The sequence below is a fragment of the Dreissena polymorpha genome, chromosome 9 (genome assembly GCF_020536995.1).
Source record: "Dreissena polymorpha isolate Duluth1 chromosome 9, UMN_Dpol_1.0, whole genome shotgun sequence".
NCBI classification, from domain to species: Eukaryota; Metazoa; Mollusca; class Bivalvia; order Myida; family Dreissenidae; genus Dreissena; species Dreissena polymorpha.
The window spans coordinates 72,518,472-72,540,716 of record NC_068363.1 but is presented as its reverse complement, the minus strand read 5'-3'; the positions used below and the strand labels follow the sequence as shown (position 1 = coordinate 72,540,716).

Here is a 22,245-nt window from a genome sequence, read left to right as displayed (position 1 = left end):
ACTGGATTTACTTACCCTACCGAAATTCTTTGAAGTATATCGGCTACATCTCCTAGCATGTCCAACTTCTCACAGCATGTCGGGTTTCCGGGGGTGATAACGATTTAAATTATTGAGTCTTAAGATTACCAGGCAGATGTGCTAGGGAACCATTTATCCGAACTATATTCTACGAACTCCGACCAATTTAATTAAGTGGGTGCGTTATTTTTTTTTCAAGTTACAGGCAGTTGTTTTATTAAATTCTTGTAATTAATATATCTTCTATCCAGCCGGGAGGTCTTTGTGTAATTGCTTAGCTATTCTATATTTACCTTTATAGAAAACAATTAGTTAACAACGTGTCAAGAGTTCTGGGACATGCATATAGTTGAATGAAAAACTATTTTTAGCATTGCAGATTTTAAGTCCGCTGTGTGTCATTGCTTAGGCTAGCACATACTGTGAAATATTATCAGATAACGAAACATCGCAAACAAATGGTATATGTCCATGCATTGTAAACATGAAAACCAACGCCTGTTCATCCGCAACTGACCTTCAGATTGCAAACATGTAAATCAAGTAATGATATAAAAGGGGCCGTTTTCACCGCATTGGCAGAGCAGTTACATCGATTGTCCGTTTCAGAGCATAATTAAAGGTGAGTGAATCCAGATAATGCGTTGTAGTAACGTCGAAATGTGCAATATATAATAAGTATTATTGAATACATTCAACAAGCAATATAAAGCTATAAATAGTAAACTTCAATGTACAACGTTACTTTTCTGCGAGGACAGTTCAAATACATTAAACACTGGCTGGTTGACTTGTTTAAGGCTTTACGTCGGAGTTGGTGGCAATGTTTGTCTGAATACATGTATATGTGTGTCTGCTTTTGTCAAAAATTTATTTTATACCAGACACTGTGTACGCTACAAGTTGTAACTTACAACAAATGTTGAAACTAATGAACGTTTATAACCACAAATCTCTATACGTGAAAAGGAGGAGACGAGATATTGATTAATGCACCATGGACTATGACTATGGTTTGTTTGTTTTTGTTCTTGAACATATTCAAAAAATATAAGTAGCTTAGCGTCTATGATCTTTATATATTACTTTCATTTTCAGCATCCAAAATTAAACAATGTTTAACCCATTTATGCCTAGCGTCTAGTAAAAATGCATTGGCAAAAAGCGTAGACCCAGATGAGACGCCGCATGATGCGGCGTCTCATCAGGGTCTGCGCTGTTTGCTTAAAGGAATTGCTGTAAGAAAAATTCTAAATATAGAAAAAAATATACTAGACATCCCTAGTTTTGGAAATAAATCGATCCAATTAAGAAGGATGGGAGAGTCCACTAGGCATAAATGGGTTAATTTTTATAGTACTTTTATTTTCAGCATCCAAAATTAAACAATGTTTAAGCTTCTAGTCCTTTGTGTCATCACCGTAGTGCTATGCGCTCCACAGGAAAGATTTATAGAAAATCTGGGACTCCATATTGGAAATTCTTGTAAGTGGATCACCAATGCATGGGTTTTTGCGACTTCTGTATTGTAGTTGCTAGTAATTTATTATAAATTTGTCTTATGGTTTGATTCATGGCCACCCCAGTGTTCAAGTCAATTGAAAAATTAGACCTATCATGCAATTGATAGTTTATCGGATTATTTATTGGAGAAGCTTAGAGTTCAAGTTCACTCTATTTGAGATCAGATTTGTGTAATTCCAAGAAGATTAAGGATATTTAAGATTTTTTTATTTTTCTAATGAAACTGCATGCAACGAGTCAATGTATTCATTGGAAAATCTACGCGTGCATCATTCGGTATTCTGTACTCATTTAATGGGCGTCTTCATTTCCACCAGTTGACCTGGCGACGTTGAAATGTGACGTTCAGTTGCTCATTGACGTCCTTGGCAGCGACCCCACTGAGGCGGCCTGCGAGGCAGAGTGCCACAAGCTGATCACCGACGGAACCATCTTCTCATACGGATGTCCTTTAATATGTCATGCGTAAGTGTTTTGATTTATTTAACAGAATCTACTTGAATACTTAAAGTTTTGTATATAAAATAGGTTATTGCGCACTTGAATACTTGACGTTTTTAATATGAAATAGGTTGTTGCGGTCAAAATGAAGACTAGTTGAGTGCAATAAGATTTGTTCTGGGATGTCGATATTAAGTTCCTTTGATTTGATTGATGGTCGCAAATCTTCAACATTGATGCACGATTTGTGCGTTGCATTGGTTTCTAGGCATACCAGTCGATTTAGTATTTTATGGAGAATCTGCCAACTTGGTTAATGGTTTCAATCCGAATGTTTAACTCGTTGAAACGGCTAAAGTTTATATTTGATATGCAGTTCTGAAAACCGACCGCACTTATTTAACAATAATCATGTCTATTGAGAAACCGACAGTAAGTTTCCTTATCATGACTAGTTTTATCTTGGTACTGAATTATCTTGAGGCGATACATGCAACAAAGGGTCTTAAACCTTAATTAACCCATTTATGCCTAGCGTCTAGAAAAAAGGCCTTGGCAAACAGCGTAGACCCAGATGAGACGCTGCATAATGCGGCGTATCATCAGGGTCTGCGCTGTTTACTTAAAGGTATTTCTGTAAGAAATATTCTAAATATAGAAATAAATATACTAGACATCCTTAATTTTGGAAATAAATTGATCCAATTTAGAAGGATGGGAGAGTCCACTAGGCATAAATTGGTTAAATACCAGCAAATGTTTCAGTCCTAATAATGTTTCTTGAGTGTTCTTATTCCCTATACAGATCACTTGTCTATAATTTCAGTCTGCAAAACCTCGCCCACTACTTCCACGAGACTCCTCATCCTGGGCAGGCTTCTACCTGCGGCAATGCCACAACTTCTGCCCGCTAAAGCAAATAAAAACAACTTTAGTAATAACGTTATATGCATAAATTTTTACGAAACATCTTAATAAATTAATGCATAGCAATGTAAGTGTTCGTTATTTGTTAAGAGTACCAATTAAAACGCAACGTCCGTTTATTAGGTAATCAGGTTTATTTTTATGTTAAAATTACTGGGAGATCATTTTCCTGACTGCTTTTTAATTTACCACTTTTTTGTATTATTATTTACATTCCAAAAAGTACATTATTTAATGTGTTGCTTGATGTGTTTAAGTTTCTGTATGAAAAATTCATTTTAAAGAATTATTTATCAATAATGCAAAAATATACCACCTTACCTGGAGAAGATGAACTTCAGCAACCATTTTTTCAGAAAATAGTAGAGCTACGTTACCGAAACAAGTGTGGTGTATAATGAAATGATATTGCCAGTTGGACGGGTGTATTTGGTACTTTTAGTCTTTTGATGATGTATATGGCATTCTTTATTGTTATCGAATTTGCGTTAAGATACCGACGTTTGGTGGTGAAAGTAATACAATTAATTAACGAGTACAAAATGTATACCATTTTATTATAAATTAACGGATAAGAAATTTTCGTAACAAGATGTAAAGAACATATCAAAATATGGTCACGCTATTTTGTAATTTGAATTTGTACTTAAAATTGTTTTCCAGGTATAAGTCTTTGTTATTGCTCATGGTTTATCATACATAAAACAATATCCTAACTTGAGTACTTTAAAATTATAGAAGAGTAAATCAATAAAATACCATGAACTACAACGATAAATTACCGTAAAGTACTTTTTTATTAGTAGTGGGCTACTAAAATTTGTTATGATTTGCACTTAATTAACTAAATATAAATTTAGCAAGAAATATATGGTAGCAAAACAAAACGACAATTGGTGTGTTTGACATGAAAAACTATAATAGCGAACATAAAAACAGGTAGCACGAAATTGAATATGTAAAAAAATACTTGTTGATAGAAAAAAATAATGAGAATAAACAGTATATGTGCAATTTATCAAATTGTGGTACACATCTTATAAATTTATTCTTTATTCAACCGAAGCAGAAATATGAAATCTTAATAATGTTAATTAACAATGCATGGGATTTATAAGTTGAAATGTTCGCTACAATGCTCCAGTTTGAAATTTGAAACAAGTCCAACATGATACAGCACATGCACGTGTACTATGGTTAAGGAAACATTAGAACGCAGTTAACACGGTTTTGTTAACACTAGTAATGTGCACATTTGCATGTATCAGTATAGATTTTAAATGATTTTTTAAAACTTAAGAAATTGATACTCTTTTTTTTTTTTTTTATTAATTCCTTACACACTTTGAACTACTCGTGTTAATTTGTTAAAACTAAATATCATTGGGAAACTAAATTTCGCAGTTATATATCGGTAGTAAAAATTACATTTTTTAACGAAAAAGGTTTGTCTAAGGCACAGCAATAAACATGGAACATGGTAACAAACATTTTAAGAGCAGAAATGGTTTATAGTATACGCGGATATATAAGGAACACTTGTACGATGGAGTTCAAACCGTTGCTGAATTTATCAAGAACACACTCTATCGTTTCATGTTCAGAACCCTTTAAAGCATTCCGGTGACACATTTTTTCTTACTTTTCAATAGTTGTCAAAATGCTCCGTTCAAATGTAATGTGTGGTAGGGCTTAGGTGTTCATCGTTCATTATTTAAGCGCTTCCATGAATTCTTATTTTCGTACCGTGTTGCGTATTGAACTATACATTATTTTGTGAGTATTCTAAAACGTATGGGCATATTTTTTTCTCAGCATATGATTTATAAACTCAAAATGCGCGACAGTTACGATTGAAACTTAAACAACGTATTGAAACAGCGTGCGTAATGTAAATTATGGGAATCAATTAAATATCAAGTAATGTATGAGACGAACATGTGCCGGTAATACAATATTCCCACGTTTACCATACGTTAGCTTTTCTTGCTGACACTTTAATCGCATGTTTAAATGGCTGACCTACTCTTGCTGTACGCTGCCGATACATCAAGTGTAAGACTATATATGTTTCAGTCGACTATCCACTTTTAACAAAGATTTTCGCGACTGTGTGAGTTTGTTTTTTTTTTATCATTTTTATACGCAAATCATAGGTAATACACACTAGCTCGTACACACACAAACAAAACACACACACACAATTCGACATGATTATAAACCTATTATAAATGGCATGACTAATTCATGAATGTATTGGCGACAATACATTTATAAACATATCACAAATAATAGCGTTTTGAAGTCAATTGTGAAACTGATATCGACCATGTTATTATCTTTGTAAACCATATTTGTATACAGTGTTGTTGACAATACATAGAACATTAAATAATGAGCTTAAAGTGTCATTTTAAGAAGGAGAAACAACAACACAATACAATTCCTGAAAAAGTGTTGTTGACCTTAAAGTGCGACACGTCTTCTGAATATTTGTAGCGTTTAAAAGGATGCTCTGACATATTTGCCATTTCGAAATTCAGTTATGGGTCTCTAATCTCTGGAACAGAGTGCGGTATTGCTGTACTCTACAATACACATTTGTAAAGGTTTTACGATATACTTATATTCATATTATCCTTATAATGCAATACAATTGTGTGTACAGTTTATGTAATTGGGCGACATAGAAAGTATTTAGATTAATGTTTATTAATATTCAAGTTAATTCCAATGGCACCGTCATATTACACAAGACAAGAAATATATCCACATAATGATTCAGTAAAAGACGTATCACAAACGCAAACAAACACAATATTTAAAAATCGTGTTTTAACCATTTATTAAGTGTTTCTCGTAATGTTTTGATTTATGTTAATTTGATATTTCAGAAGCATGCTTCCAAAAAAATGTATATGTTTTCACTCAACTGCACATTTGTCGTTACCTCAGTTATAATAAGATCGTTAATAAGATAGGGGCCGGAATCCCATGCCGTACGATGTGCACGCTGCTTGTCCTCTGAGTTGTACCCTTCATGCAACCTGCGCCGCAACAGGAATGACTCATCGGGTCACACGATCTTCTCATTTGTAAGGCTAACAAAAAAGCTAACATTTATTATATACACTATATAAAATTTTCAACATAAACATGTAATTTTGCAATTATATTTGTAACCAATCTTACAAGGTCACGATAAGACATGTAAGCATAACTCAAAGGTAATTGTCACACTAAACGCTAAGTGCTTAGATATAAACATCATCCGGCATGTAATTGTCGTGACATACGCAATTATAAGACCGTTGTAACAACATGTCTAACAATTAGATAAGTTTCGCCCTGTTTACAGGTCTTCTAAACGTAATGCCTTTGTCTAGTACTCAGTGTGCACATTTTAATGACATTTGTAGTGATGTACTCACGCTGTTGTCGACAGGTATCGATATAATAATTACGAGCATTTAAACACCATTATTGTCATGACATTTTATATATTAAGACTATGTACTTATGTATAAGTCTAAATAAAATGTCTGTTCTGTTCTGTTTAATGAATGACTTGAGGTCACTCTTGACATATTTGGTAAGGTATCGTTCGATTACGATGCACCATATATGGACCTGAACTAATACACGGACGAGCTGAGATGCATTCTTTATACATTTACGTATAGCTGTGTATCATGTCATGTCTATGGATGAACTAAGTTACCGTTATTAAAAGAAATCGATACAAAATAAACATTGTAAAAACGTGCTTCACCAGAATTATCAAACAATTTTTGAACGACAGAAAGGAGAGTTCTGTAATTTTCCAGCTTGAAAGCATTGTAGTTGTCTATTTTAAAGTAAATCCTTGCAATTCAACGTCAAAATATATGTTTCAATATATGAACCTTATTTTTCCCTAAAATGAAAATGTTCGGGTGTATAGTATGATATTAATTGAATATCTTCAACCTACTTTCGAAGTTATCCCACGATCACCTGGGGTTATAAGTAGTACTCGATGCAGTATATGGCTGGTATTTTATATCGACGGCACATTGGCTTATTTCCTTGACATCTGCCAATGAAAACACTTTGTTGGAGAAGAGCGAACAAGAGACCTTCCAATTCCTACTACATGACCACTTTCCACTACGTGCCTCATTGTGGCCGTTTCTATAGACTAACATATAAACTTGTGTTTGATTAAGCCATTTATGCCTAGTGGACTCTTCCATCCTTCTAAATTGGATCAATTTATTCAAAACATTAGGGATTTCTAGTATATTTATTTCTATATTTTGAATATTTCTTACAGAAATTCCTTTAAGCAAACAGCTCAGACCCTGATGAGACGCCGCATCATGCGGTGTCTCATCTGGGTCCACGCTGTTTGCCAAGGCCTTTTTTCTAGACGCTAGGAATAAATGGGTTAACAACAAACCCTATATTGTTTCCGAAATCCGGTTTACTAAATCCACAAAGAGTTTTTAGCATTGAAAAAGAATATTACTTATCAATGCCTAACGTATATATCCGCCACATTAGATTTCATGTAAAGAACTTATTATAATATCTTCACCGTACGTAGTTTACCGAATTAAAAATAAAAAATTATTTCTAAAAAGGAAATTACAACATTAAATACGTTTTGTATTTATAAATACGTGAAATTTGTGCAATGCAGCATTGCATAAATTCATGCATCGTTTTCCTAAACAGAACAGCCGCCGGATGATCATGCAAATAATACTGATGCTCATTACAATGTGATTACTGAATTGTTTAATGAATTTTAAGGGGCCTTTTCACATTTTTGTCATGTTTTGAAGTTTGTCATTAAATGCTTTATATTGATAAATGTAAACATTGGATAAAAAAGCTCCAGTTAAAAATCAAGAATAAAATTTAAAAAGAAAAAAAAAGGTAACCCTCTGCAGGGCTCGAACCACTGACCCCTGGAGTCCTGGAGTAAAAAGTCTACCACTTAGACCACTCGGCCATCCTACCAGATACAATGCCAGACGTTTTCATACTTCAAATAAGAAACTCTCGTAGTTATACAAAATATAACGACAGCAACAGAACTCTCCAAATTATTAATTCGTTTCGCGTTGCAACGCTTTATAATTTTCGGATTTTTAAATCGTCAAAAGATGCTTATAATGGCTATTTTAGAGCATGGTATAAGTTCAGTATTACTGTTTCCTCACAAATATCATAACTAAAACGAAAATTTGCGAATCTGAAACAACTTTTTTCAATTTTGTCAATTTACCCAAACGTGAAAAGGCCCCTTTAGTAACAAATCGTTTCATTATGGCCTTTTTGAAAATAAAGCCGGTACAACACAACGATACGAATTGCCACAAACAATTATCATTATTGACGTAAAAGACATAAGGTTTACACCATAATGTTCACACTTGGTTAATATTTATGAGCTCTGGAAAATTACTATTTTAAAGTGTTTACGTATGACGCTGCATGTACTGATAAGCAGTTCCATATGCGAGCGATAGAGTCACGATCAGGAAGATGACAAACCTTCCTTAATAGGACATCGAAATACGACAAGTCAGTGCAATTACATCCTCAAGCTTAATTGACAATCTCTGTTTACGGCTAAGTTGACAAATCAGTCAATGATGGGGTTTGCCGAGTTCTGTTTCATATTTCAGTGGTTAATTACCAATAAAGTAGCATGACCTAATAATATTACTTTAAGTCCGTGAACAAACAATTGTAGGCGAACAGAATGGCGGACAAAACATTTTTTTTTTTGCAACTGACCAATGGTCTTACACTGTTTGATGAATTCCGATGCCTACCGATACACATTTGTGCCTTGGGCACCGCTGAAAGCTTGTTGTCATTCATTACAGCTGGAAAATATTTGTTTGACGGACGGATATTATGTAATTGGGTATAAAAAGCATTGACAATCATTCGAAATTGGATTAAGCCAATTACAACAGATGCCCAATTGAAGTATTCGCTTGATTCTATATAATCGTTTTATAAAGTAATCATCTGAGCTCATATAAAGGTGAAACGCCAGGTTTTTATCCAAGTATGATTGTTTCAAAAATGCGACATTGCGAAGGGGAATGTGTAGAAATATCTTTCGGAAACACAACTCAGCACCACGATGTAATCCCTTCTCCAGACATCAATCTTGATAGAAGCCCAATATAATTGCTTGAAACATCAGAGGAATTTAATTCAAAATATGTAGGCATATAAAACTAATAAAACGAAAGATTTGCACAGGTATGGTCCCTTGAAAATGACATTCTAATAGCCGCCATCTTGGTTTCCATGGAAACGACCAGGAATTGAACAGTCCACCCTCACTAAAATTGAACTTCAGTCATTCCCCTACACAATGAGACCAAGAAATGCTCTGGACCAAAAATTCACACAAATATCCCCAGGGATTGTACTAAATAGAAATTATAGTTATCATACAACTCAAATCTATAGTGCCATAACGAACCACGTGAAAGATTTTTAATGTTGTTATTTATGGTTTTAATATGTTATTTTTCAAGCTGTATTTGATTGCTGGCTTGAAACTATAAAAAGTTCAAATAAATAGAAAATCGCATATTGGTTTCTGGATACTATATAAAGTTCAAATAAATAGAAAATCGCATAGATTTTAACAAATAACAAATAACAAGGTAGTAAAGCGAAATAACTTCGAAATTAGATTGATGTATTTGTGGTTGTAGTGAGTACCGTTAAAATATTGGGAAGTAATCCCCGCGAAAAATCAATGTAAAAGTGTTGGTAAAAAAACTTTGTTTTGGACGACCACTCTTTGGTAGTGCATTGATGTAGACTCACTGCATTACAAAGAGTCAGTTTTGGCGAATTATTGTCTCCCATACATCTGTGCAATTAAATTGAAATATAAAAGACTTATTAATAGAACACTGGCGTGTATCTTAATCTGCGACTTACACGTCGTCGTGTCCCAACGCGTATGACTTTGGTATTTCGAAGCTTGTGAGTTTCTTTCGCGCCTCAGGTTGCATAACGTATAGACCCGTAGTTTGTCCCAGATCTACTTTTCAAGTAATTAATGCAAAATTTGAGAATATTTTTTAACAATAGCTCCAACGTCCCGCTATTTCGTATTAACAGAATTTTGCTATGTTCGTGTCCTTTAGTTTAGAACCGTATCATCCTGAGGTTCAAACCTGTTCGGTATGATGAACACCAAGCAAGATCACATTCGCATGTAGCCTCGTGTAAAACATACGCTTATGTTTGATGCGGCGGTTCATTCTCTAGCAAATAGCAAACTTTCGTGATATATACGCCTTAAAGTTAACAATCATTAAAAGTTGGGATTAAAATATGGTTCAGTCGACTATGCACATTCAACAAAGATTTTTATACGCAAATTATAGGTAATACACAAGAGCTCGTAAAGGCTTACATCTCCAGAACTTGTTAATAATGTGTGCGGATTTTATAAGGCAGTAAATTAACTTAAGATTGCAAAATATATGTACCTTAGAAAATTACTCATTATAAGTTTCAACAAATCGTTTAATATGTTAACATGTGCAACCATATGTATTTCAGTGACTGAACCTTCAATTGTCAAGTCGGCACTTAATGCGATAGTCGGAGAGATTTTTTACTATATAAATTAAAAGAAACATAAACAATTTTAATAAGAGATTGTTTCGTGCTGTTATAAATGTTCTAATAATGCAGGTCTAACCGTTAATTGATCTTTATATGGTCTGAACTTCGAAATCATATCAGTTCAATGTGATAGTCGTTCACGTTAAAATAAAAGATCATACATCCAAATGAAACGAAAATGGCTTTAATACATGTTATTAAATGGCCGCAATTTCCTAAATGTATGCGTATGCAGTGTGAACAAAAATACAAATAAGTAAGTGACATTGGACATGTTTTGTCTTTATAATTTATACTAGTAGTGAAACCTTCGACCTTTTTCAGAAGGTTTGTTGTCTGGTATTGATTTACAGTGATATATTCACATAAATTTGTTGGCGAAGCTTTTCTGACTATACGTATAGAGCTGTTTATTATTTTATTCATAAGCACTTGATCTTATGAACAGCAAGTTTCTGCCTTCTTTCGCCTTTCTTCAAGATTGAACGGCGAGATATGTAAGTAGCGCGATGGGCTCATATCCGAGTTTTTGGATTTCAAGCAAGGCTCCCTAAAAGTGATTGTTCATTCAATATTTAAATATTTATAAGCAAAAAATCAGTTTTCCTTTGATTTGAATAAATGTTCTCGATTAATGGCGTTGTTACGTGCATCAGTACTGGAAACATCACGTGGCGTTAAGGGCATCAATATATTTATTATTAATCAAAATGCCGCGAAGATGGCAGTACAATAATAATCAATACTTAGATCAACGTGTTTCGCATTTTTAAAATTGAATTTTAAAATAATTAAAAGGCGTGTATGTGCAAATGCCTTCTGTAAACATCTGAGGAAAGTGTCGTCAGAATCAGTATGTGTAATGGATAATGGTTTAAAAGAATTTCTATTTCATGAAACACACAAGATGATCAGAGCGGAAAGTCCTTGACAAACACTCACTTAGCACATTTCCCACGAATTAAAACAATAAGTCCGTTGTAGCCACCATAAAAAGTATATTCTTTCACGTATTCGTGGCTGCGTCCTCGCAAAGGACATTGATTGAGCAATTAAAGCTACATAATTGAAACCTCTTTATGAATGATATTACTGCGAGAAATGAAAACGGATATAATATAACATATACCTGGAATTACGAGGGGACTGTTATTTCTTGTATTTGAAAAAGGGTCTTTCATTTAAAAAAACACTAATGTACCGGCTTTAATTGTCTAAAGTAAACTCAAAACGGCAAGCGCTTATTATGATGATGAGACACTTAACCCATTTATGCCAAGCGTCTAGAAAAAAGGCATTGGCAAACAGCGTAGACTCAGATGAAACGCCGCATGATGCGGCGTCTCATCAGGGTCTGCGCTGTTTGCTTAAAGGATTTTCTGTAAGAAATATTCAAAATATAGAAATAAATATACTAGACATCCCTAATTTTGGAAATAAATTGATCCAATTTAGAAGGATGGGACAGTCCACTGGGCATAAATGGGTTAAAGGACCTAGTAAGACAATAAAAAACCTCGATAAAGCGGTCTCTCGAACAGCATTGCAGATATAGTGGAATGTGCACGCATTGAATTGTAAGGCGTTGCACAAATGTACCTTCAGTGCAGAAAGACCACTAAGACGAAGTGCAGCAAGCTCATTCGGGGATGGACCGGCATGACCTATGTGCGCACAATTGTGAGCAACCCGTAATTGAAAATCAATCTCGTTGCAGAATTTTCGTTCTGTGATTTGTTTAACATCTGTGCAATGAGCGAAATAACAAGAAAAGACTGTTTCAAATACATCAACGTAAATGTAAAGTTGAAATTCATCATAAAATATTGATGCAATGAAGAATCAATATATCATAAATTATTATTTCCAAGTATGGGTGAAAAGGGGATGGTGGACAAAACTTGCGCTTCCTTTGGAACTATTTTCATTTCCGTTTACGCGGACAATTCAGTTTTCCGATGTTAACGAAGGGAAATGAACGGCATGCACTGGTTTATTATTGTTTAATGTTGAAAACCTGTTATTTGAGCTTCGTATGTTAGTATATGATTTTTAAGTTATTTTCCAAATTGTCTACATAGTCAGATGCATGCTTGCTGCAGCCATGTAGCACTCTGTTTACAGACGTCTCATCTCCATGTCCAGGCGTTACAAGAGCTGTCTCCATCGGAAGACATATGTCCCCGAAAACGCTTTTTCAAAACCTAAACGCAGATTTCGAAACCTAAACGCGGACCCTAAGTTCGAGGTCAAGGTAAAAGGGGTAAATAATTGTGTGCATATGTAAAGGCCTTGTCCATATACAGATGCATACCAAGTGTGAAGGTTGTATCTGAAGCGACATAGAAGTTATGAGCATTTTTCGAAACCTAAACGCAAAAGTGTGACGGTCAGACAGACGGACCGACAGATCCTTTTGATCTGGTTTCACAGTCTCTTACTATTCAGTATTCATACATTTCAGAACCAAAGCCAAAGTGTTCAGTATTTATTGCCGTAAACGTTTCCACATTTATATTTGTTTACCGACAAGGATCTTTTTTATACCCAATCTACGATACTACATTCCATGTTATAGTCGCCCTTACCCTGCCATAACGTTTAGACAAATTGTTTTACGTTGTCATTGAATTTTTATCTGCAGTAGACAAGAATCGGACGGCAAAGTTATTTCAAGACTGTATTTCTCTATTTAATAATATACCACAACGGCGGCGGCGATAGTGGTGGAAGTAGTAGTAGAAGTTGTTGTGTTACAGATTGGCTTTGTATTTAAGCAGTATTCCCTTCCATGTTTTTAATTGGATTTAAGACATATAAATGCATGTGAAAGCGAGAAATAAATAAAGAAATGTTTGAAAGATCTGAACCCAATACAGGCTTATTTCTTTTAAAATGCTGGTTAGTGCATATGCATGGCCTATGAGATGGAACCATGTAGTGTTCTGTTAATAAGAACTGATAAATGGTCTTTATATGGACAGATCGTGAATGTGTACGCTTTAGTACGTGCTTGTCTTTTCATTCAGACAGATCATCACGCAAGGTAAAGTAACATTTCCTAATTCAACTGTCCATTCGTCCTCGCAAATCCTTCTCCAAACTACTTTCTTAAACTATTATTCAATAACCACTTATTAATGGCTTCGTTAAAGTCGAATGTTTGTTCGAAATGAATTTTAGTGGTGGTATGCTGAAGTGGGAACTTCATAATTTAAGGGGCCTTTTCACGTTTTGGTAAATTGACTAAATTATTTCAGATTCGCAAATTTTCGTTTTAGTTATGATATTTGTGAGGAAATAGTAATACTGGACATTTAGCATGCTATAAAATATTTATAAAATGCATCTTTTGACGATATAAAAACCTAAAAATTATAAATCGTTGCAACACGAAACGATTGAATAATTTGGAGAGTTCTGTTGTTGTCGTTATTTATTTTGTGATACTACGAGGAGTGCTTATGTAAAGTATAAAATACATCAATTATATTATGAGCACGGATGGCCGAGTGGTCTAAGCGATAGACGTTTACTCCAGGGGTCAGTGGGTCGAGCCCAGTTGAGGGTTACTTTTTTTTCTTTTTTAAATTTTTTTACTGGAGCTTTTTATAGCAAATGTTTACATTTATCATTATAAAGCATTTAATGACAAACGTCAATACATGCCAAAATCTGTGAAAAGGTCCCTTAAATAACATTTCACTATTTAGAAGACATGAACCCAACAAGCGCTACTATCGTTTCAATCCTGCAATCCCACGTGGTAGATGATAAATCAATATCAAGATTATCAATAATCGAGAAAATTGATATCGACAATGAGCAAGTTCGGACGGTGAATCCAACAAAAATTGTACCACATCATATAAAGATAAACAAAAACTGTTGTATTCATTGTATATAGTTAAACATAAATATGTACAAAAGCAGAGGGTTTAAGAAGGTAAATCAAATAGTCTTTTTGTTCAAGGTTTTAACAACTAATTGACGGAAAACGCTTCAGTCTATTTACGTACCTATACAATACCATTCGCAATTACTTTCTTTTCTTACACATTTGCATTATTGTGTTCACAGCAACCATGATGCTGATGGTTGTTATCGCCGTCGCCACTCTGGCCTTTGTTGCTGCTGCCCCGCACGACCGATTCAGTGGCGAGCGCCCCGACAGATTCATTCAGCAGCTCGGCTTGAATATCAGCAACCTGTGTACGGTTTGGTTTCTGTCAATTTAAAGGGGCCTTTTCACGTTTGGGTAAATTGACGAAATTGAAAAAAAAAATGTTTCATATTTGCAAATTTTCGTTTTAGTTATGATATTTGTGAGGAAACAGTAATACTGAACATTTACCTGCTCTTAATTAGCCATTATATGCATCTTTTGACGATTTAAAAACCTGAAAATTATAAAGCGTTGCAACGCAAAACGAATTAATAATTTGGAGAGTTCTGTTGTTGTCGTTATATTTTGTGAAACTACGAGGACTGCTTATACAAAGTATAGTATGATAAATCCAACAAAAACACATATTTTTTTCTTTCCTTTTTTATCAACGTTTCGGCTTACGCCTTCATCAGGATAATACAAATAATAACAGAAAGCGGATGTTACGTCATTGACTTAACGTACATTAAAATGAGGGAAAATGTACGTCAATAAAATGAACGTTAATTAAATTAAGCTTAACTTTTGGATTCAAGAATACACAATTTCCTATAAAATTATATATAAAAATACTAATAGGAAAAAACAAAAGTAAGCTTAATTAAATTGAAGATCTAGTCTTTTATGTTAAAAAGAACTTTGTTATTCATACCATTAGGGTGTTATGTTTTAAGTCTATGTATATAATAAGTTTCTTTACATAGACGATCTATGTTGTTGCTAACAACATCAATTGGCATAAAGGAAAAGTCATTTGCGCTGTGGTGATCTTCATTAAAATGTGATGCGACCAAAGTTGAAAATTCAGGGTTAGAAAAGTTTCTTATGTCAAATCGATGACTGTTCATTTGACACCGGTTGCATGGTTTGTCCAACGTACTGTTTCTTACACTGTTTACATGTAATGAGGTATATTACATCTTTAGATGCACAATTCATATTCTTCTGTAAATTAAATTGCTCGCCTGTTACTGTACTTTTAAATTTTTCTCCAACGTGTATGGATTTACAATGGAAGCAACGTGTTCTTCCACATGCACTGGACGCACGTGAACTGTTCAAACTGTTCGTAAACTGAGCACGTGTAATGAAGTTTCCTATATTATTTGGCCTTTTAAACGCCAGTATGGGCTTATAAGTTTCATACACACTTCTCACTTCTTCTTTCTGTGACAGGTTAAGAAAGTCCCAATACTTGTTTATTGCGGCTCCTATGTTTGGCAATGACGGATTATATTCCACTGTAAATGGGATAACTTTGGTTTTTGCTTTATTGCAGGACTGTAATGCGTCTTCTTGAGATAGAGCAGAAACTTTTTCAAATGCACAATCGATAACTTTTTCCGGATAATCTCGCTCTTTGAAATGATGCTTGAGGTCTTGAAGTGACGATTTAAAACTGTTGTCATCCGATATAATACGTCTATATCGCTTCGCCTGACTGTATGGTATTCCGTCCTTACACTTTTTAGGGTGGCATGACGTATAGTCAAGATATTGGTGGTTATTGGTCTCCTTTATGTGTATATCTGTTTGAAGTGTTAAGTCGTCATTAATAGAAACAGCCACATCGAGAAAAGACACGATTTTCTTAGAAGCTGAATACGTAAACTTCATGTTGAGGTGAAAACGGTTTAATGCTTCAATAAACAATTCAAGCTTCTCTAAAGAGTGGTCCCAAATCATAATTATATCATCTAAAAAGCGAAACCACAGTGTCGGTTTATGTTCACATATTTCAATGAAGTCTTTTTCAAGTTTTCCCATAAATAGTGAGGCATATGCTGGCGCCATTGGACTACCCATAGCCGTACCCATTTTTTGTAAATAGAAATCATCATTAAATTGAAAATAGTTATTTTTAAGTACAAGTCGTAACAACTTAGAAACTATGTTGCTATTAATGTTGCCATTATGTAAAAATTCTTCACAAGCCTTGATTCCATCGTCGTGTGGGATGTTCGTGTAAAGTGATGACACGTCTAGAGTGACGAGATAGGTTTCTTTACTATTAACTGTCTTATTTTTGAGCTTTTTTATGAAGTCCGTTGTATCTTTGATGAAAGACGGCAGTTCAAACATGTATGGTTTGAGAATAGAGTCTATATATTTCGAAATATTCTCCGTATGTGAATTACATGCTGACACAATTGGACGACCGGGGTATTTAAGCGGAAGATTTTCATTTGTTTCTTTGTGAATCTTTGGTAAAATGTAGAAAAATGGAGACCTTATATCCAGTGGTAATGCATCAAATTCGTTTTCTATGCTGGCATGTGATTTTTGTATATCTGCAATGCAATTGATGATACATTTTTTTACATTTTCTGATGGGTCGCTGGGTAGTTTTTCATAATGAATTTCATTGTTTAGTTGACGTAAAACTTCATTTTTGTAATCTATTTTGTTCATAATCACAATAGTGTTAGATTTGTCGGCTTTCTTGATAACAAAGCTATCATCTTGGGACAGTTTTCGAAGTGAAGCTAGTTCCTCCTTAGTCGTTTTTTACTAGCGGACTGTAATATTTCTTCTGTGATAGCTGTGATATAAAAGTCAAGGTACATGTCTCTACCGGCGAATGGAGTAAACGTAGATTCGCGTTTATTGAAGAATGGCCGTTGAAAGTCTTCATCATTATTAATAATATTAGACTGGGTATCAGGGTTATTTAAGTCATTGAAAAATTCTTTAAGTCTTAAACGCCTACTGTATTTAAATGTTTCTTCGGCCAACTTAATTTTATCATGAGCACGTATCTTGGGAAAAAATTTCAAACCTTTGCCGAGCAGGATATAATCATCATCAGTGAGACGCTTGGGTGAAAGGTTTAAAACTGTTTTCTTTCCTTTCTGAATTTTGCGAAGCCGTTTTTTTGTCTTCCTCCGTGTTTTCCGGTCTGAAACACGGACAAAACGTCTCTGTCGTTTCCCTTTTGAGCCGCTTCTGCTACTAGTTGCGCAACGGTTTTTGTTAGGCTGTCCAACGATGTTTGAAGACTTGAAATACGCATTTGTAGATTTACATTTGCCCCGTTGCTCAAGGCCTCTGCGTATGTTTTTTTTGGACCCGGGGCTGCCTCGTTTTTTGACGGTGTTGCTCTATCGTCAGATATTGAACTGTCGCCTTTTTGTTCTGATGACTGTGTTTCCAGTGTGTGATGTAATACTGCGTTGTCCGTATTCTTGGAATCAGCAACGCGCTGCGCCATATTTGTCGAAATCTTGATGCGTTTATCCTCTTTGCGATTCACTGCATCCTTTGACTTCCATCCGTTGTTTCGGCGATTGCGTGGCGATGAATCTTGCTTTGGTCGATCATCGTTTTTTGTTTTAAGCACGGTTGCATCTGTATTTTCTTTCAATTTATTTGATTTATTTTCTTCTCGTTTTTTATTAACCATGTGGCGAATTTTTTGTTCGTGCATAGCAGCAAGTTTTTCGCGCTTCGTTTCCGTTTGTTTATTGATTTCACAATCTAAGTCAAACATGTCGGCGTTTGACATTTTCTTTTTAAGTTCGTTTCTAACTTCCTCCAGTTAACACCCATATTCTGTCGATCTACGAAGATGGTCATCACGTATACGTTCGCAAATTTCCATGCTCACTTTACGTAAAAGAAGATCTACTGAATCTTGTAGCTCGCTAGAATTGTTGCCGACGTTCACTTTTAAACGGAGTTGAAGACCCTTTGGAATTATGTTTTCTGCTCTGCAATTTTCGAGAAATTGTGCATGAAGTGCACTTTTCATCTGTTTCTCCGCTATCCGCTGTAGATTTTGTATATGTGGATCTTGAGATGCCATATAGTTGGTAATTATGAAAATATAGTATGATAAATCCAACAAAAACACATATTTTTTTCTTTCCTTTTTTATCAACGTTTCGGCTTACGCCTTCATCAGGATAATACAAATAATAACAGAAAGCGGATGTTACGTCATTGACTTAACGTACATTAAAATGCGGGAAAATGTTTAAATGTTTAAAGTTTAGTCTCGACCATGATAGAGGTAAACATCATAAAGTATAAAATACATCTGCCGTTGTTATCCGGAAGAACGGCCGAGAGGGCTAGATCGTTGACTTTTGACTCCAGGACTCCAGGGGTCAGTGGTTCGATCCCTGCTGAGGGTTACCTTTTTTCTTTTTTTAATTTTACTCTTGATTTTTTACTGGAGGTTTCAAGATCCAATGTTTTCATTTATCAATATAAAGCATTTAATGACATACTTCAAAATATGCCAAAATCTGTGAAAAGGCCCCTTAAACAGACTCAAACGATTTGATAATTACAAGCGTTCAGTGCATGCATACGAACTGACGTAGCTAAATTTTGACTAACTTTATCTATACCATCGACGACTTTGACCCTGATTTCAGTCAACCTGGAGGTGTTGAAGTGTGATGTCCAGATCATGCTGGATGTCCTCGGTGCTGACCCCACGGAGCAGGCGTGCGAGGCCGAGTGCCATAAACTTCTCCAGGAAGGCGCCGTCATGACCTACGGATGCCCACTTGTGTGCCACGCGTAAGTCTATTGAAGGATAAGTTTCAACTTAATGTACGTAATGGTTGTCCGGTTAGCGCAGTGGTTGGTGCACGCGCTTGTCACCCATGCGATTCGGGTTCATTTTTGTATTACTGTTCCTAGAAGCATGTGAGTGGTTGGTGGTCACCATAGCAGACAGGTGGGGTTTTCTACGGGTACTCCGGGTCTCTCACCCACCACCCCCACCCTCCACAATACAAGACAAGACCATACCAAAATTAAAATTAACTTTCAGTTAAATACAAATAGCCGTAAATTGCAGCTTTAATTCACGAATTCGTCCAAATTGTTTGCGAGTCAATTGGTTAATTAGGCAGGAGTGCTAGGAAAGACTTAATGCAGACTCACGCGCGGAAGGAGCCTCACAATTCAAACGTAAAAAACACAGAACAGAATCATATGCATTAAGCCCAGTTTTCTCAGAACGCGGCCCAAAATACCGCATCCAAATTTTCGAACACAAACAAAGAACCGAACCTTCTCTCGATTACTCTCTTTTTCAACGTCCAAAACTGGCCTCTATCAAATCACACTTATTAATTCTGGGCCGTGAGTTTTCTTATAAGACTTCGTGGTATCAGAGTTCAATCATTCGGAGCATTTCACATTTCTTGAACGAAACTCGAATTTCTTAAAAAAAATCCCTCTCTCGCTAAGAAGCAAAGTGAAAAAATGTCTACCAGGTATATGCAATCAGCATAACACCAGAACATCCTTCGAATAACTCGCAGTATGTTCAGGTTTCATGCTGTTCTCGTTCTGTTAATCATCATTATGTGAGGGTTGGACAGGAAGCCTTTCGAACTTTAACCGGGGAAGGATTGTCTTAATCTTATTTAAATGCGTCAAAGTGTGTAAGTAAAAGTGCGTCAAAGGGTTAACCACGTGACTCTGTATTACAGATTCCAGAACCTCGCCCACTACTTCCACGAGACCCCCAAACCAGGTCAACAGAACCAGGCTTGTGGTGGTGCCGCCCTCATCGATGCGATTACAGGCTAAATTACAGATTAAATGAATTTTATTCCGAAAAAGCAATAAACAATTGTTACATACAAATGTACTGCGTTATTGATGAACTGGATTATGTAGTCTTCGACACGTAGATTAGTTGAGACGCTTTCTGAGAAAACTGGGTTTTTATACATCTGCGTAAAGTGTCGTCCCAGATCAGCCTGTGCAGTCCGCACAGGTTAATCAGGGACGACACTTTCCGCTTTTATGGTATTTTTCGTTTAAAGGAAGTCTCTTCTACACGAAAATCCAGTTAAAGCGGAAAGTGTGTTCCCTGATTAGCCTATGCGGACTGCACAGGCTAATCTGGGACGACACTTAACGCACATACATTAAACCCAGTTTTCTCAGAAAGCGTCTCATTTTGATTTTTTGTTATGTTTTCCATGCGCTTGTACTTGACTTGATAAGGTGTCTCAATATTATTGATTTTGGTTTATTTCACATAAAATACACATGGGCGTACACGTTATCAATCATTATATTATATATCGGTTCACACTTGAATCACTGATAAAACCATTTACTATAAGCGTCGAGGCCAACGCAGTGTATCATACAAGTGCAAACACGATTGGTTGTTTGAAACGAGTCCATTTAAAGATAGATGAAACATAACATCAAAATTCGTTTTAACGGTTTTGACACCGGTTCAAATAGGTGAACTATTTTCGCACGAATATATGGTCATATCACATCAACGGTAATGTCAGAGGTAAACATGTTAATAAGGTTAAAGCGGAAAATGCCGCCTCGGATAAGCCTGTGCGGATTGCACATTCTTATCTGGGAGCATCTTTTACGAACATGTATTTAGCTCGGTTTTCCCATAGCTGATTACAATTAAGCACTCTTTATTCCTATGCCTGAATATAATATACGAGTAAATATTCGACATTTCTCTTTTTGTAAGGCCAAATTCACATTTTGAATACTCATCATATTAACTCTGAATTATATACGATACGCGTTTAATCTTAAACATTCCGATGTATTCATTTAACTATAAAGCTTCGTAAAAATGGTAAAAGCCACTAGCTGTGTTTTAGTCTCGACCATGTATTGACATTTTTGGAAAAACATACACATTCTTTAAGTACTATTCGTGATTATTCTTTTTAATAATTGCTTCCCTGTTATCTTCACTGATTGCGTTTATTATTCTGAATGTATCATCAGAGGGCGATATCTTTCATTTAAGATTATGTTCACAGAAAAATAATGCAATGCATGCTAAATAAGCGTCGGTTCTTGTAAAAGAAAACAATTTTCGTTTCAGTGAAAGTCATTTTTGGTTAGAAGTGTATTTTATCACGTTGAAAAGCGTTTGGTGCGATTGAAATTTACACTTTATGCGAGCTAGTGTACTTGCTCGGTTAGGGCTAGAAACATAACACGCTATCACGTGTATAGAATCAATGCGGTCGTTTCTCGCCAAATCTTCATTATTTGACCGATTTGACTGCATTTATTATTTAAGTAGGTAAGATATTTGTCAGAATTAGTGTCTGCTTCGTAGTGTTTTTCGGCGTAACTGTTTCATCCAGCTTTTCACCTCAACTGACCTTTGTAAGCGTCCAATTCAATTTGAATAAAGTTTCCTGACTGTAAGCCAGAAACTGTTTGCAAAAGAAAACGTGAAACAGTTCTCACACTTGCATTAATAGGCTTTTTAATGCACTTTCTTTAGTTTGAAGTATAGGGATTGAAAAGAGATACTACTATGGGTTTTGCAAAGATATTAACTCCGTGTTCAGCATGAAACAATTGTATCTCTAATGAAAAGACTTCAGGGATGGAACAGTTTCACATTCAATCCTTGACATCAATACAGTATGTGTGTGTTTATAAACAGAAGACCGTCAGCGGTAGAGCGTTTGTCCTTAACGGCTTATATGTAATACCGCTTTACAAGAAAGGAAACAAAGAAGACCCAG

General features: G+C 35.3%; 3 protein-coding genes across 4 annotated transcripts in view; all 3 read left to right on the top strand.

Annotated features, from left to right (window-relative positions):
* Positions 1-22,245, top strand: part of LOC127844258 (zygote arrest protein 1-like) — a 131,298-nt gene that overhangs the window by 90,690 nt on the left and 18,363 nt on the right. The gene's annotated exons all lie outside the window — the stretch shown is intronic.
* LOC127844257 (uncharacterized) lies at positions 482-2,979 on the top strand. 2 transcript variants are annotated; one of them, XM_052374322.1, is made up of 4 exons: positions 482-643; positions 1,394-1,506; positions 1,863-2,010; positions 2,813-2,979. In XM_052374322.1, exons 2-4 carry the CDS (start codon positions 1,410-1,412, stop codon positions 2,898-2,900), a joined length of 333 nt encoding a protein of 110 aa, XP_052230282.1. In that variant the 5' UTR covers positions 482-643; positions 1,394-1,409; the 3' UTR covers positions 2,901-2,979. The 2 variants fall into 2 exon arrangements, with proteins under 2 accessions (XP_052230282.1, XP_052230283.1); XM_052374323.1 differs by having other exon boundaries at positions 521-643; positions 1,379-1,506.
* Positions 13,567-20,353, top strand: LOC127844256 (uncharacterized). Its single transcript, XM_052374321.1, has 4 exons — positions 13,567-13,621; positions 14,656-14,787; positions 19,126-19,273; positions 20,197-20,353. Exons 2-4 carry the CDS (start codon positions 14,661-14,663, stop codon positions 20,294-20,296), a joined length of 375 nt encoding a protein of 124 aa, XP_052230281.1. The 5' UTR covers positions 13,567-13,621; positions 14,656-14,660; the 3' UTR covers positions 20,297-20,353.

Bases quoted from the DNA above. Each gene is read 5' to 3' on its own strand.
- LOC127844257 (XM_052374322.1), top strand. From the start codon at position 1,410: ATGTTTAAGCTTCTAGTCCTTTGTGTCATCACCGTAGTGCTATGCGCT. The intron at 1,507-1,862 runs GTAAGTGGATCA...CATTTCCACCAG, and splicing joins ACTCCATATTGGAAATTCTT to TTGACCTGGCGACGTTGAAA. The intron at 2,011-2,812 runs GTAAGTGTTTTG...CTATAATTTCAG, and splicing joins TGTCCTTTAATATGTCATGC to TCTGCAAAACCTCGCCCACT.
- LOC127844256 (XM_052374321.1), top strand. From the start codon at position 14,661: ATGATGCTGATGGTTGTTATCGCCGTCGCCACTCTGGCCTTTGTTGCT. The intron at 14,788-19,125 runs GTACGGTTTGGT...CCCTGATTTCAG, and splicing joins CTTGAATATCAGCAACCTGT to TCAACCTGGAGGTGTTGAAG. The intron at 19,274-20,196 runs GTAAGTCTATTG...TCTGTATTACAG, and splicing joins TGCCCACTTGTGTGCCACGC to ATTCCAGAACCTCGCCCACT.